This window comes from Haliotis asinina, chromosome 2 (assembly GCF_037392515.1).
Source record: "Haliotis asinina isolate JCU_RB_2024 chromosome 2, JCU_Hal_asi_v2, whole genome shotgun sequence".
Taxonomy (NCBI): Eukaryota; Metazoa; Mollusca; class Gastropoda; order Lepetellida; family Haliotidae; genus Haliotis; species Haliotis asinina.
Genome location: NC_090281.1, coordinates 12,709,980 through 12,724,071, shown reverse-complemented (window position 1 = coordinate 12,724,071; position 14,092 = coordinate 12,709,980). Strand labels below are relative to the sequence as shown.

At 41.1% G+C, this 14,092-nt stretch overlaps 1 protein-coding gene across 1 annotated transcript; it reads right to left on the bottom strand.

Annotated features, from left to right (window-relative positions):
* Nucleotides 1-4,821: 4,821 nt before the first annotated feature.
* LOC137272275 (UPF0489 protein C5orf22 homolog) lies at nucleotides 4,822-13,126 on the bottom strand. The gene is made up of 5 exons (XM_067804634.1): nucleotides 13,022-13,126; nucleotides 10,204-10,397; nucleotides 9,413-9,474; nucleotides 6,563-6,688; nucleotides 4,822-6,195 (listed from the first exon to the last, which is right to left on the bottom strand). The coding sequence occupies exons 2-5, from the start codon at nucleotides 10,373-10,375 to the stop codon at nucleotides 5,047-5,049; spliced, it is 1,509 nt and encodes a 502-aa protein (XP_067660735.1). The 5' UTR covers nucleotides 10,376-10,397; nucleotides 13,022-13,126; the 3' UTR covers nucleotides 4,822-5,046.
* Nucleotides 13,127-14,092: the final 966 nt, after the last annotated feature.

Here is a 14,092-nt window from a genome sequence, read left to right as displayed (position 1 = left end):
AATTGCTTGTTTCTCACGCTTATAACACTATAGCAGTTCAAACTGCTTTGATACAAAATCGTTTGTCATTAATATGTGAGACTGCCAAAGGTCTTTCATTGGGCCATAGAGCATTTTACGAGCAGACGTAACAGAGGTGGGACAATACACGATAAACATGCTGTCACATTGCAGCATCGCACCAAACCAAAGCAACTTTTTGTCACAGAATTTACGTCCCAAGACGTCTTTGGTAAACCGACTAGAACTCACAGCTGCTCAGTCGTTTGAATTGTTCATGTGTTTTAAATAAGTTTAGTCTCATAGAGTCTCTTTGAGATTCACACAACATATGCACCTATTGTATTCTACCTCGACCTCGGATAAATGACTGCACACAGAAGCCTTCAATGGTTTTTTTTAATTTACACAAAAATACAGGTTTGTTTTGGGCGGTGTACTCAGCTGTACAATGATCATCAAATCCATCAGTCCAAACGTTAGAGAGGAAAAGATGGATGAACAGTTGTTGTAGAAAGATGAGGACTTTGTTCTGTTGCTCAGTCATGTATCTGCATGGCACTTCATCAAGAAAATATATTTTATCCAGAGATTATAATTGTTTTACGATCATTCAAGTTCACGTGTACTGACACTAAAACATATGTCTGTTGTAACACTAAATAGCTTAGAAACGAAGGACAGTGTCAACAAAACATTCATAACAGTATCCCACTGGTTCGCCTGTGGGAAACTGTAAAGTAACAATAGGTCGTAACTTTATGAACCCTTTGTGGATCGGGACCTAGGAAAACTATCCACAAAACGTTATGCCATTCGTAAGCCTGTGTGAAAGTATGGAGTTACGATAGGTCGTAAGTTTACGGAGGATTTAGTGATCGGGAACCTGCATTGATCCATGCATGTAGCGAACTCATAATGACTTCATTTGCGCGCGAGAAACATAGCTCAGTACCACCCATCTCGAACATTAATCGATTTGTATGTTAAAAGTGGGAATCAACTTGAACAATGGGGCACTGAGGTCTGAAGTTTTCTGAAAAAGAAACGTGTGCCATCCTATCGGTATTCCCAAGTGGGCCACGGCAATACACAAGCGGTATTGCCGTCATTGCCGAAAGCCTCGTCATGAATCATAATGTCTGACTAGGTGCCTGGTTCTGAGGATGTGGGTTCAAATCCGACGACAGGACTCAATCGAACAAATATACAAATATATATTATCTACTGAGATACATACATACCTAAGTTGTGTCAAACCTTGTAAATGTTACTGTGTATTCACAGTCTCTGAGTGTTTTTCAAAATGGATACAAAGGACAATTTGGAAGGAAGTTTAAGTTAATCTTCAGATGTTTAACAATCAAACAACCAATTCTCTTTCACTGGGCTATAAGCAGTCTGAACTGAAAATGTAGGAGATCGGCATGGTTCCTTCGATTGTAGCACGTCTAGACATAAGGATAAAGATTCAGAGTAACGAAAAACACGAGAAGATATGAAAGACGGTTGACTTCAACTTCACAAGGTTAACTTTCCGTTTGTAACAAGTTATATTTTTCCAACTCCATCCTGTTGTGTCTACTTGTCCCAGCATTTGGGGCACAATCGAAGATCTCAAAGAGCATTATGCACCTCTTGTCTAAAGATTGAGTTCATTAATCATTTTCTTGCCTAAAACACACTAGTAAATGTCACTTTTTGGTTGGCTGAGCGCTCTACTGACCAATATTTTCAGTGTACCCCGCATAGAAGCGAGTAGCATTTTCTATGCACCCTGCTGGGATGCCAAGAATGCCAAGTGGTACTTCGTGGTAGTTATTCTTTATCTCGAATAGCAATGAATCAGGTTTGAAATTCGCGATGTTTTGCAAATCCATGGAAGGGCGACAGCTCTAAATCTGTTTTTGTTGTCTGCAAAATGTAACGACGGCTACAATCAGATACCCGTGCTTCAAACGGTTCGAAATTAATATTAGGGAGTTCCCTACGATAAGTACGTTGTTCAGTGGTCATGAGAGGGACATGGGTTGATGTACCCTCCATGTGTGTTTACGTTCCCTGAGCCCGAAGTTACAAAATAAAGGAACTTTTCATAACAGAGATGTGAGAGACATTTCCAAATTTTCGCATCACTGCATCGCATGATCTTTCGATTTTGGCAGGTACCATTAGTTCCCGTGTCTGATCAGGTAAATTCTTATCTTACCTGTATCACCCGTAGCTGAGAGTCATTCATAAAGACATGATTATGATTAAGCTGGAAGAGAGCACATGGACTCTGGGGTAAGAAGACATAGTTGGCAGGATGGAAAGAGCTTTACTTCTAGATTGAATAACATATGAAAACTTCCTAAGGAAGTGTTGGCATTATCCTGCAACATCCCTACCGACGTCCTCTTCAACATTACCAACATCTCCAACAACGTCTTCTACAACACCTCCGACAACGTATCCTACAACACCACCAATAACACTGTCAAACATGTTAACAATGTTTCCAAGAACACCACAAACAACATTTCCAGCCATATAGTCTACAGCATTTCGGATTTCTAGATGACACTACACCCATGTTCAACGACGATTCACGTCAGCACGATGCACGTCACATACAATCATCTCCCATCTTATGCTTTGTTTCGGAAATTCACCTTACTGGCTTTGACTAATGAATCATGGCTAACGGGTTGGCTTGAAGTCCTGTGGTGTATTGCCGTTAAGTCAGCATTTCACTATCTGGAACATTGGTGTTGTCCGATGCATAATGCATATGCCCAGGCTGTTCATGGAGGGTAGAATAGACCTTCAGCAACCCATGCTTGTCATAAAAGGCGACTATGCTTGTCGCAAGAGGCGACTAACGGGATCGGGCGGTCAGGTTCGCTGACTTGGTTGACACATGTCATCGGTTCCCAATTGCCCAGATCAATGCTCCTGTTGTTGATCACTGGATTGTCTGGTCCAAACTCGATTATATACAGACCGCCGCCGTATAACTGGAATATTTTTGAGTGCGGCGTAAAACTAAACTCACTCACTCATGGAGGGTTCACAATCAAGGCCAGCCGTATGTTCCTACGATTTCAAACCTTGCAATGCTTGACAAGTATCAGATGAGCCAACGTAGTGAACGCGTTTGTGACAAGCAGACAGGGCAAGTAATATGGATGAATACACTTGGTTGCTACAGGTAGATTGGCGATTAAGCATGTGCAAAACATGCAGACCGTGGCCTGAAATCAGTACTGTTTCAGTCGTAATTATTCGTCTCTTTCCGTGACCTACAAGAAGACTCGTACCCCTGCCAAGAATCGTGGCAAACCAATCAAATCGCGAGTAGTAAAAGGCGTTTAAAAATATGAAAATGGCGGAACCATTGAACTTTGAAACTTAGCTAAACTATGCCAAGCACAATTTGAAAAGGATGAACAACTTTCAACACTGAAACATATTTGCAAAGTGAAAGACTGTATTGCTGTTTTGCCTACGGGATGCAGGATATTCTTAAAGCCATGTTTGGAAATTCAGTGTTATCTTTCCTTGATAATGGTACTAGACTGTTTTCATCTCCATGTCCGTTTGCGCTTAAACAGGACCCAGTCGTAAACATGGCCACGAGAGGGGAACAAGACGCCATCCGGCTTGCCGGGATGCCACGAGTAGTTATGAAAGTATCTGTTTAACACGTATCTCGTAGAGCGATTTAGTTCAGGAAGACATCATCACGACACGATTCGCACGAGGAAACTGAACTTTTCAATATTCATACGACAACGTGTTTCCTATGGTGGCCCATCGCTTTCTCGCCTTAACCCGTAAACGTACATTTTCCCACTTACCATGATACTGTAACGATTTATGAACAGAAACTGTTGATACACCATGATGAGCAGTTTGTCAACAGTAGCTGTTTATATACCATGATATCGTGAGGGTTTTGTCAACAGTAGCTGTTGATATACCATGATATTGTGAACATTTGTCAACAGTAGCTGTTGATATACCATGATATCTTGAGCATTTGTCAACAGTAGTTGTTGCTACACCATGATATCGTGAGCATTTCGTCAACAGTAGCTGTTGATATACCATGATATCGTGAGCATTTCGTCAGCAGTAGCTGTTGATATACCATGATATCGTGAGCATTTCGTCAACAGTAGCTGTTGATATACCATGATATCGTGAGCATTTCGTCAACAGTAGCTGAAGCTAACATGAAATGAAATGAGTGATGCATGCAATGTTACGTTGTAAATTTATAGATATGTTCCCAGCTGCTGTGACAATTTTAATAACAGTAGCTAACTCTAACATTAAAAGGGGATGGATGAAGCACTAGATACTTACAAGTTAACCTTAAACCTATTGACACACTAGTATTTCCCAGTTATCACCATGGTAATATGCCGATTTTGTCCAAAATCTCCAAAGTGAAGAGGAAATAGACGGCTCATGCCATATTGATAGGACAGCCTGTAAACTCATAGTAATTTTCTCAATTCTTACTGCAAATCATCCTGCCTATGCTGTCTGTGCAGCAGGTACAATCATCAGTGTCTGTGTTCGAAATGTGTGCAGTGGTATGATGGTTTCATTTAATGTTTGGGTTTTTTTTAAAAATGTAAATGTTTCAATAAATATTTACGTTTGATACTAGCACAACGCCCTAGTTAATTATTGATCTATAAAAAAATAAATGTGTCGTCACACGATTTAAAGAAATATGTTGTTTGTCATGTCAATGTATTCCAATGCTCATGGTACTAGTCACTGGATTATCTGGTTCAGACTCGAGTAGTAACACACTGCCATCTCTGAAATGAAACATTTTTTAGTTCGGATCTAAACAATAAACAATGCATTGCGCCAATTTCCGAACACCTGGCGTCGTCATTCTTTCATTAATAATTTCATGAACACCTGGATGTGATAGGGCTGGTACCGTACAATCGCCTTTGTTTTGGACAAAGATTTCAAGCGATCATGGTAAAATGTTCTGTCTTTCTCGTGTCCATGAAACTATTGCAGAATGTATCAACCTTAGTTTTTCCTGTATCGTAGATACCACCCGTCTTTACCACCAAGCAGCTCATGATCGTAGTGGACGCTGGTGTTCGTGATACGGTTGGGGAACGCTGACTTCAGTGCATTGAGAACTCTAGACTCGATGATGTGGACCTGTTTTCTTGGTGTATAGCCATCTCTCGCAGACCGGACCACGGTCACCACGCCAGGAGTGAATGGTTGGTTTAGGATGCTCCGGAGTTGGTTGGTGGTCTGGTCTATTCCAAGCTCATCAACACTGTGAAATGGTATCATGGTTGAGTTTGGACCGACATAGCCACGACATACTACCATGCCATAGTTACGGTTGAAGTCTGACGTCCTAGGGGACTGTGGCATACACACGCCAATGGTTATGAGTTCCTTGATCTGGTGTTCCGTTAAGGGGAGAAGGTCATCAAGAAGATGGTCAAGAAGGAAGTGCGTTGTCTCGGACGGCAGACACATCACATGCTTGACCTGGTCAAGTTTATTGGTGACTTGACTGATGACTGCACTCTTCAGCACCTGCGTGTCAGTGCATGTGTCACTTTCACTGCTGGACTGACATTGACGGAGGTGATTGAGTAGGATCTGTAGAAGGTCATGGAAGAATTTGTCAGCCATCATTTCCTCAAGAGCACTGCCAGCACAAAGAAGGTCCGCTACATTGGTTGATATGGCCCCTATTTGGGTGCTCGTCATTTTGGCGTCGTACAGAGGAATGGCTGCAGATTCGCATGCATAGAAGTCCTCATCGATGTCCAGGATCACACTGTCTTTTGCTGTGATCCACGTGCCAGTCTTTGCCAACTCAATGGCTTTTGGTATGCTGACTATCTCGACAGTTATGCAGAGCACCTTGTCCATACATTTAGATTCCGGAATGTCATAGAATTCATCCGTTTCGTCATCGCCATCGTCATTTATCCATACACACTTGTCTATCTGCCACTGGTCAGATTTTACACAGACGCAGCGTTCTAGAACATGACTGTCCTCGTGTTTCTTGCCATGTCTGTACATGACCCCCACCCTCAGATGCATAGACAGATAAGGCTCGTCGTTACTGTGCAGGAATCCACCGGCGTCGTAAAAGGGCCACACCCAGATGAATCGGTTGATTAGGCCTGTGGCTGCAGCCATCTGGAATCATATTGAAAAATGGTCTGGGATTGGTAACCGACCTCAAATTGTCATTAGTTGTGCGCGTGTGGTTTGTTGGTGCGTGGGACTCGGTGTGTGTGAGTGGAACTGTGAGTGATTCTGTATTTGTTATTTGTTGTGTGTATCACAGCTATGGCACTACCATGGTACTGACATACAGAAACATATTCGGGACCAATCAAAATACTGAGCCTCGATCACTGTTTTTTTTTTTTGGGACGACCAACGGACGCAACTCTCTACGGAGAATTGAACTCTTTGACAATTAGACCACTCTTGTTTCTCGTTCTCATAATGATACTAGTTCGTTACCATAAAGATACCAGAAAGATTATATGTCATGTACTTGGATGAAGACGTCGTTTCGTTCCATCATTTTCCTCATATCCATCTGGCTGGATGGCAACCGGAACAGAGGAGCATTTTTCCATGATACGGGGTAGCTGCTGTCTGAATGACCGTCTATGTGCAGCTGTCGATGAGAGAATCGTGGAAATTAGTACACGACAGTATACAGTAGAGCATCAGTTGACACAAATGTTTGCGGGGTGATGGGTGGTAAGTAACATTATGGGAGTCAATGTTCTTTTTTGTCATTATTTTGCTTATTACTTTTGTTAAAGCCACACTTGGATGTATTCGAGTCCGATGACAACTGTGTTTTAATGATCGAATCTGGAACATACAAAACTAGTGATTGATATTACGAGCAACGATGCCGTAATATGCGCTGGGGTAGCCGAGTGGTGAAAGCGTTTGCTCGTCACGCCAAAGACCCGAGTTGGATTCCCCACATGAGTACAACGCGTGAAGCCCATTCTGGTGTTCGCCTAGTAGGCATGGATACACCGTGAAGCATGACATTTAAGATGGACACTCCACTGAGAGAGTTTCGTTTCTCCGCGCCACTAATCCATGTCTTATCTCCTTATGCCGACCTATACGCACTACCCACTCTGTCACGGAGATTGTCGCGTGAATGTGAGTTATGAGGACCGATATCAAATATATATGCTCACTAGCATTAAGAAAGCACCAGTGTACAATTGTCCATATTTTCATCAAAATGGATTTCAGAATGACAAATATCAGTGAGTATGACTAACATAAAGTCGCAGGGAATGTATAGTTGAAGAAAAAGTTTCAGAAAAGAGTTCCTGTTCACTGTATGAATCTTGACTCCAAAACGCAACAACATGCATCTTCGCCATATAAGAGACACCACATTACGTTCTGAGATCATGCTGAGTCCTGAAAAAACACGTGTGTGAGAAACGATTCTCATTGCCTCATTGACGACTGTGAGGAGAGGACAGAGATGCCGATGTGAACACCTCAGGAAAGAGAATGTGTATTAGGCAGGAATATTGCTAGACAACTTGGACGTAGCCACTGCACCATCGTTTGGCTTCCCAGGCAGCATCAGTAGAGAGGCAACCTCCCACGACCTTGACAACAACGAGTCGCGCCACAGTGCCACACCCTCATTCTTCTGATTGAATGGGAACAGAACCCAGTTTCATAACAAAACCAATACGTTTATGTTACCTTGGCCTGTCAAGCCCTAGTTGCCACAGTCGACGTACACAGACCAATCGACAGGTACCGCATCAATGACAGCCATAACTGAAGGGCATACCCGGCTGCTTGTCTAATACATTGTAAGACCCTCTTCAGCACCAATCTTGACCATTTCTGTTTACACAAAAATCTAGATCACACTACATATTAATTTATTCCTTGATATCATATTTAGCTAATAATTAATATTCCTACATATGAAATATAGATTTCATATCTCGTTTATTCTTTCTGCTCATTTCCGTTTGTTTCATAAACATTTAGAACATACTACATATTGTTTAATTTCTTCCTTGATATCGTATTTAGTTCATAATTCCAACATATGAAATATATATTTCATATCTCCTTTATGTTTTCTGCTAATCCTTTGGCATACGCCTATCAAAACCCGCATTCTTTTACAAAAGTAACTTTGGGTAGTTTCTAACATATATTCGTTATGACATAACTTTCCCCATACACTGCATCCATGTAGGTAAGATAACAGTACAACTCTATCCCATATACGAATTGCAGCTTCGGGATTTTATCCTCCAAAATGCAGCCCTGAGTCATGACTAATATTAGCCAGTTTTGTTAGTTTCTCACAAACTATACCTGTTCTATCAACAGATGATTTGGAAGAAGTAAACAATGAATTAACAGGTACATTGATATTACAAAATAAACGTCATTGGGCGATACAGTTTTGTTCTTACCAAACAACAATACAGCAGTCTTACATTATGTTTTAGCTTCCATTTGTTTGCATAACATTCAGGTACATCTGGCAAACACAGCAATCCCTTTGGGTTGGATCTAGTAAGTGCAGTGTCATCAGCTAGCAATAAGCCAAGATATTTTCCCCATGGGAGGAATCCACAGCTTATCCCACTGAGATCATGTATTAAATCATTTATGTACAGTGAAAAAAGCCACGGGAGCGAAAGGGCCCCAGGTTGCCAGCGATCAAGTGTAGTGCGATGGGTGAAACACACGAGTCATATGAGCTACGAATTTGCAGCTACGCGCGAAATCAATTTTATTGTCATGCACTGCACGTGCACTGGCCTACATGAACTCTCCCTTTCACAGACCACATAGGCTTGCTCATTGCCGTACATCGTCTACATCTCGTAAAACGCGTTTTCTGCGTCGGTGCAACTTACCCTTGTTGACTAGTAACCACTGACAAAATATCTATTGCTCACTTGTGCGTATAGTGATCTCAACCTTTCTAAGTGGTGCATTTTCAATGCTGGTGAGTATATATATATATATATATATATATATATATATATATATATCAGCTTAACGGAAAAAACCCTGTGCTATCCACTGGCTTCTGGAAACATGGAAATACATTTCTGGAGTGATTTTGTTGGAATTATACAACCACCGAATATGTTGCAAAATCAGTAATTCACGTCATGGGTAGAATGTTAATGAAATTATATCCCATGAACAAACATTTTACATTGTTTTAAGGAATAGGATTTTCTCTTTTAAGGACCAGGTTTGTTATTGACAGTTGATGAAGGTCTTCTTCAGGAAGCCTTAGTTATCTTCACAAACCCTCCCATTAAGGAATCCAAAGTTGGACACAAGCTGTGTATGATAAGTCTGACTCTACCAGAACGTTGCCCTTTTGCTTGATGGCTCCACTTGCCGCGGCCGAGAACCAGTACATGAGTGCTACAACAGACAATTCACACCTGTAACAGACAATTGACAGCTACAACAGACAATTGTCAGCTGTAATAGGCACAAAACAGCTGCAAAAGACAATTGACAAATGCACCTACAGTTTACGACTACAACAGACAACTGACAGATACTACAGACAACTGACAGGAACAACAGACAATTGACAGCTGCAACAGTTGAGTTGATTTGTGGTTTACGTCACATCGGCACCATTCCAGCCATATAGTGACGAGATCGAGTTAGCATTCATAACCATTTTTAGTCCAAGGTACTTCCATAATACGCAACACCTACAACAGACACACAACACCTACTGCTGGAACAAGCAACAGATATGCATCCCTCTACAATAAATACACAATGCCTTCTAGAAGGCAAATACCGAACAACAACACTGGCTGTCAAAACACCTCCTCCAAGAGATAAACATCCCTCCACCATGGACTTTCTTACACAATACCTAATACAAGACAAATACATGTACCGCCCTGCACCACCATCTGCAGCTGACTGCCATAATACCTTCTCCAAGAGACAAATACCCCCGTGCCATTACCTGCCTGTGACAACGCTTTCTCCTAGATATAAACACACCGGTGCCATCACCTGCATGCCACAACACCTCCTCCAAGTACCACATCCTTGCACCTCCTTTATCCACTAAACAACATCTCCCTGAGAGACCAACTGGTGTCTGTCCACTACATTGTACCTTACCCTCATGGTGTTCTTCCATGACGTTGACGACTCCGGCCTCTCGGAGAATGAGGGGATCATCTTTTTTTCTCACTACTGCCCTCATCTCAGGCGGCCAGAATCTGATGAACAACAGCACCACAGCTATAACCCAACCCGCCATGGCGATGATCTTAATACGTTGTATCCTCATGTTCACCGACTTTCTTCTCCCTCTGTGTGGGGAATCAAACGTTGTAGTTTCATACTAAAATTGTTTTTACAGGGATTCTGAATGAAGAGTGTAAGCCCTAAACTCAAAGTAGATCTTACGTGTACGGAGGCCAGATACACCACCTGCAGTCAAACGCCGTTTCGTCGAACCTCTGGTTTTCTCCAAGTAAAAGATTGTTCCGCTTTAGATTCTTATGCTTTCTTTATTCATCATTTGTCAGTTGTATTGGACGTCGGTAACTTGATGTATTTTGTGTGTGTCTAGTTTTGACGTAACGGTGTTTCACTACAATTGCAATTAGGCCTTAACGTGTGATTCGTGATGAATAAACCAAAGCTATCAGACACATTTGGGATCGGTGGTTGGGGAACGCTATTGCCTGGAAGACCTTATGTTTCCAAGAAACCATTCATATTGTGTGAAGCTTACCAGAACGTTCAGTGGGAGAGTTAATGGGTAGGTTGAAGGAGATATGTTTTGAAACAAGACTTAACACGAATATCTGCAAAGAGTCTGGAGACGTCCTGTCAGTAGTAAGGTATTTCCACTCATGTGCTACTACAAAAGCAAAACCATCGATGTTGATGGCTCATAACTGGCAGTGCTAACGTCTGTAACACAGAGAAGCTGACTAGATTCGGATCGATCTAGTCGCTCAGGTAGCAAATGCTGTGCTTCACCCGACAAATACTGAAAGGTGTTCTTAAGAAGTTTCAACACAATTATGTATCGAATCGGAAGCCAATGTAAGTTCGTATGAACTAGAGTAATATTTATGGCATTTTTTGTAAAAGACACACACTCACACACGCACGTGCAGGCAGAGAAGAGCGATAGTCTTTCTCTCTCTCTCTCTCTCTCTCTGTCTGTCTCTCTCTCCCGCGCGTGAGCGCGTGTGTGTGTAACTTCCGCGCTCTTTCATCCAGTTAAGTCTTTGTAACTCTTGTCTAAAGGTTTCATTACATCTTCTCATGATTTCGTCTATCAGTTATCTAATTTCTGATATTCTGAAAGCTTTTCAATTTTCGCTGGCGATCCGTAGTACTAAACATCTTTGGCCTCACCACCCCTGACTTGTGCTCAGTCCAAACTCCTGACTGAATATTCTTCAAAGGTTAAGCAGTAGATAGATGTAAGTGATGATGATGATGATGATGATGATGATTAGATGATGTAAGTCATGTCTCCGAGTTTACCCCTTTGCATCTGTCACAGCCTTTTACGGCGGGGGACACCAGACATGAGCTTCACACATTGTACCCATTTGGGGACTAGAACCCGTGCCTTCGGCGTGACGAGCAAACGCTTTAACCACTAGGCTATACCCACCGCCTCGTGCTTGCAACTGAAGTATTACTAAAAAGTTTAATGCACCAGTTCGTCAACTTTATTGACTGTACAACTGTTTGTATAATTGTATTGAACTGAAAGTATTGATGGCTGGTGGCGCATAATGAAGTTTGAATGCACAGCTAGTTTGTCGTGTGTTTGCGGGTAAAGAGATGGATCTGTATGATACGGCCGGTGCTTTGGTAAATGAGTAGTTACTGTTTTGATGTAAGAATAATTCCTACTTCACTACAGGAATAAACGATGCTTTAGTATTAAAATAATTGCGGTTTCTAGAGAAAAGATCAATGCTTTGGAATAGGAATAGTTTTGGTATAGACATCAGTGTGGCCTTGATCTACGAATATTTACTGCTTTGATATAAGAATAAGTGCGGCTTGGGTGTGGGAATATACGAGGGTTCAGTCTAGGAATAATTATTGCTTTCGCATACAAATAATCGAGGCTTTGGTATAGAAATAATTATTGTTTTAATATGGAAAGAATTGTGGCTTTGTATAGGAATGATCACTGTTTCTGTACAAAGCCAATTGCAGCTTTTGTATTGGAATAATTACGGCCAAATGTAAACGAAAAAGTAAACACATCCCGTCGCTACTCCACCAACCCTATTCCTTTGTACACAACACAATATATACGAAACGTGGAATCAGTGAAGACAGGGCCTGAAATCTGATCGTAGTTCATTTAGGACATTTTACAAGGCACATTTATGAACTCAACAATTGTAATGTTTGAACACAAATCTAAATAAACGATGTCATGTAGAAAGCAAAAAAATGTGAATGCATGCGATTCACTCTGGACATAGGTTAATGTAGCAAGTAGATACAGTATGAATGTCTAACGCATATTTAAGTACATGGTCATATTCATTCAGTTGTTCATCACTTGCTTGATGAAGTTACCAGAAACTGTACAATAATTGTACAATAATTGTACAGAACCCTCGTTGAAGCCCACAAGTCACCTCTGACACGCAGTGACACAACAGCTTCAGTGATGCCATTAAAAAGTATAAGTTATATTTTGCTTTATGTGGATGCGTTAAACAGCCTTATAAAAAGTATATGCAAGATATCAAAACAGCACAAGTACATAATTAAGTGAGGTTAATCCAACTCGTATATCAGTCCCAACGAGTGGATGTGACGGATATCACTCATACTTGTCACACCATAGGGCATTTCATTTTTATATGAAAGAGACCTGGGGGTTCTAACAGAAAAAAGTTTTATGAACAGTTTTTTGTACATTGTGAAAAAAGATTGTTACCTTTGTGTCGCTGTGGAAGCTTCTGTGTATAAGCATCCGATGAAGATGCAACCAAGAGTTCAGCCACGTTTTGGAACTCTCCACGATCAGTAGTTTGTTATTACTGGTTCTTTCGATATCGGGGAAGGATGGATCACTGACGCGTGTAATAACTTGACATATGTTACAACACTGTATAGTCTATTTTCACATTATCATCGACATTCTTGTACATATTTTCACACGTACCTGATGTAACAATTATTGACATTAAAACAAGTTATAGAATAATAGATAAAATAACAATGGAACAATGAATTTTGTTTTATCACATATATTATGAAATCCATAACTTGAAAATAATTAAGCGGCAGCATCATCACGAGCTGACATGGTACTTACCACCTGTGATATTGCTGCAATGTTGCTAGGCACGGCTGTTCTCGTTATTGTAATGATTAAAACATTTTCGAAAATGCAAGAAATGGTATTTTTTACGAATCAATTCATTACCAATTATTCTCACACAAAGCATTCGAAACATAGATGGCCTTATGAGTCTTTTAATACATCTACCACATTGGTTTGCAAGGGCCAGAATCGACCTTCCATGAGCTGACCAGCGTTTGGGATTGGGTATTGGGAACATTGCTGACTTTGGTACCTACTCAACCTGTTTAGCTGTTTTTGTTTTTGTTGTTGTTGTTTTGTTTTTTGTATTGTTTTTGTTCTGTTGTGGCGTTTTGCTTTGGATGCTGGACACAGTCCAATGTGATTTACTGTTGCACAGTAAGATGGTCATCAACCAGATCGTCTTGGACTAACATCCAGCAAAGAACTGAAGCTGACACAAACAATCACCTTTATTTTTTGTCACTATGCGATGAAGTCAACATGTCTTTCGACAAGGATCTGATTGTCACAAGTTAAAGTAGAAAATAATCATTGTTGCCACTGACCACTGCGATCCTGTCATTTTGCTGATCAGACATCCAATTTCAAGGTAAAAGTCCCTATTCCCCTCGCAGTGAGTGGGTCAGTTCATTCAGGTTCTGGCCTGATTGGGTTGGCGTTTCGACCTGCTTTACCTGG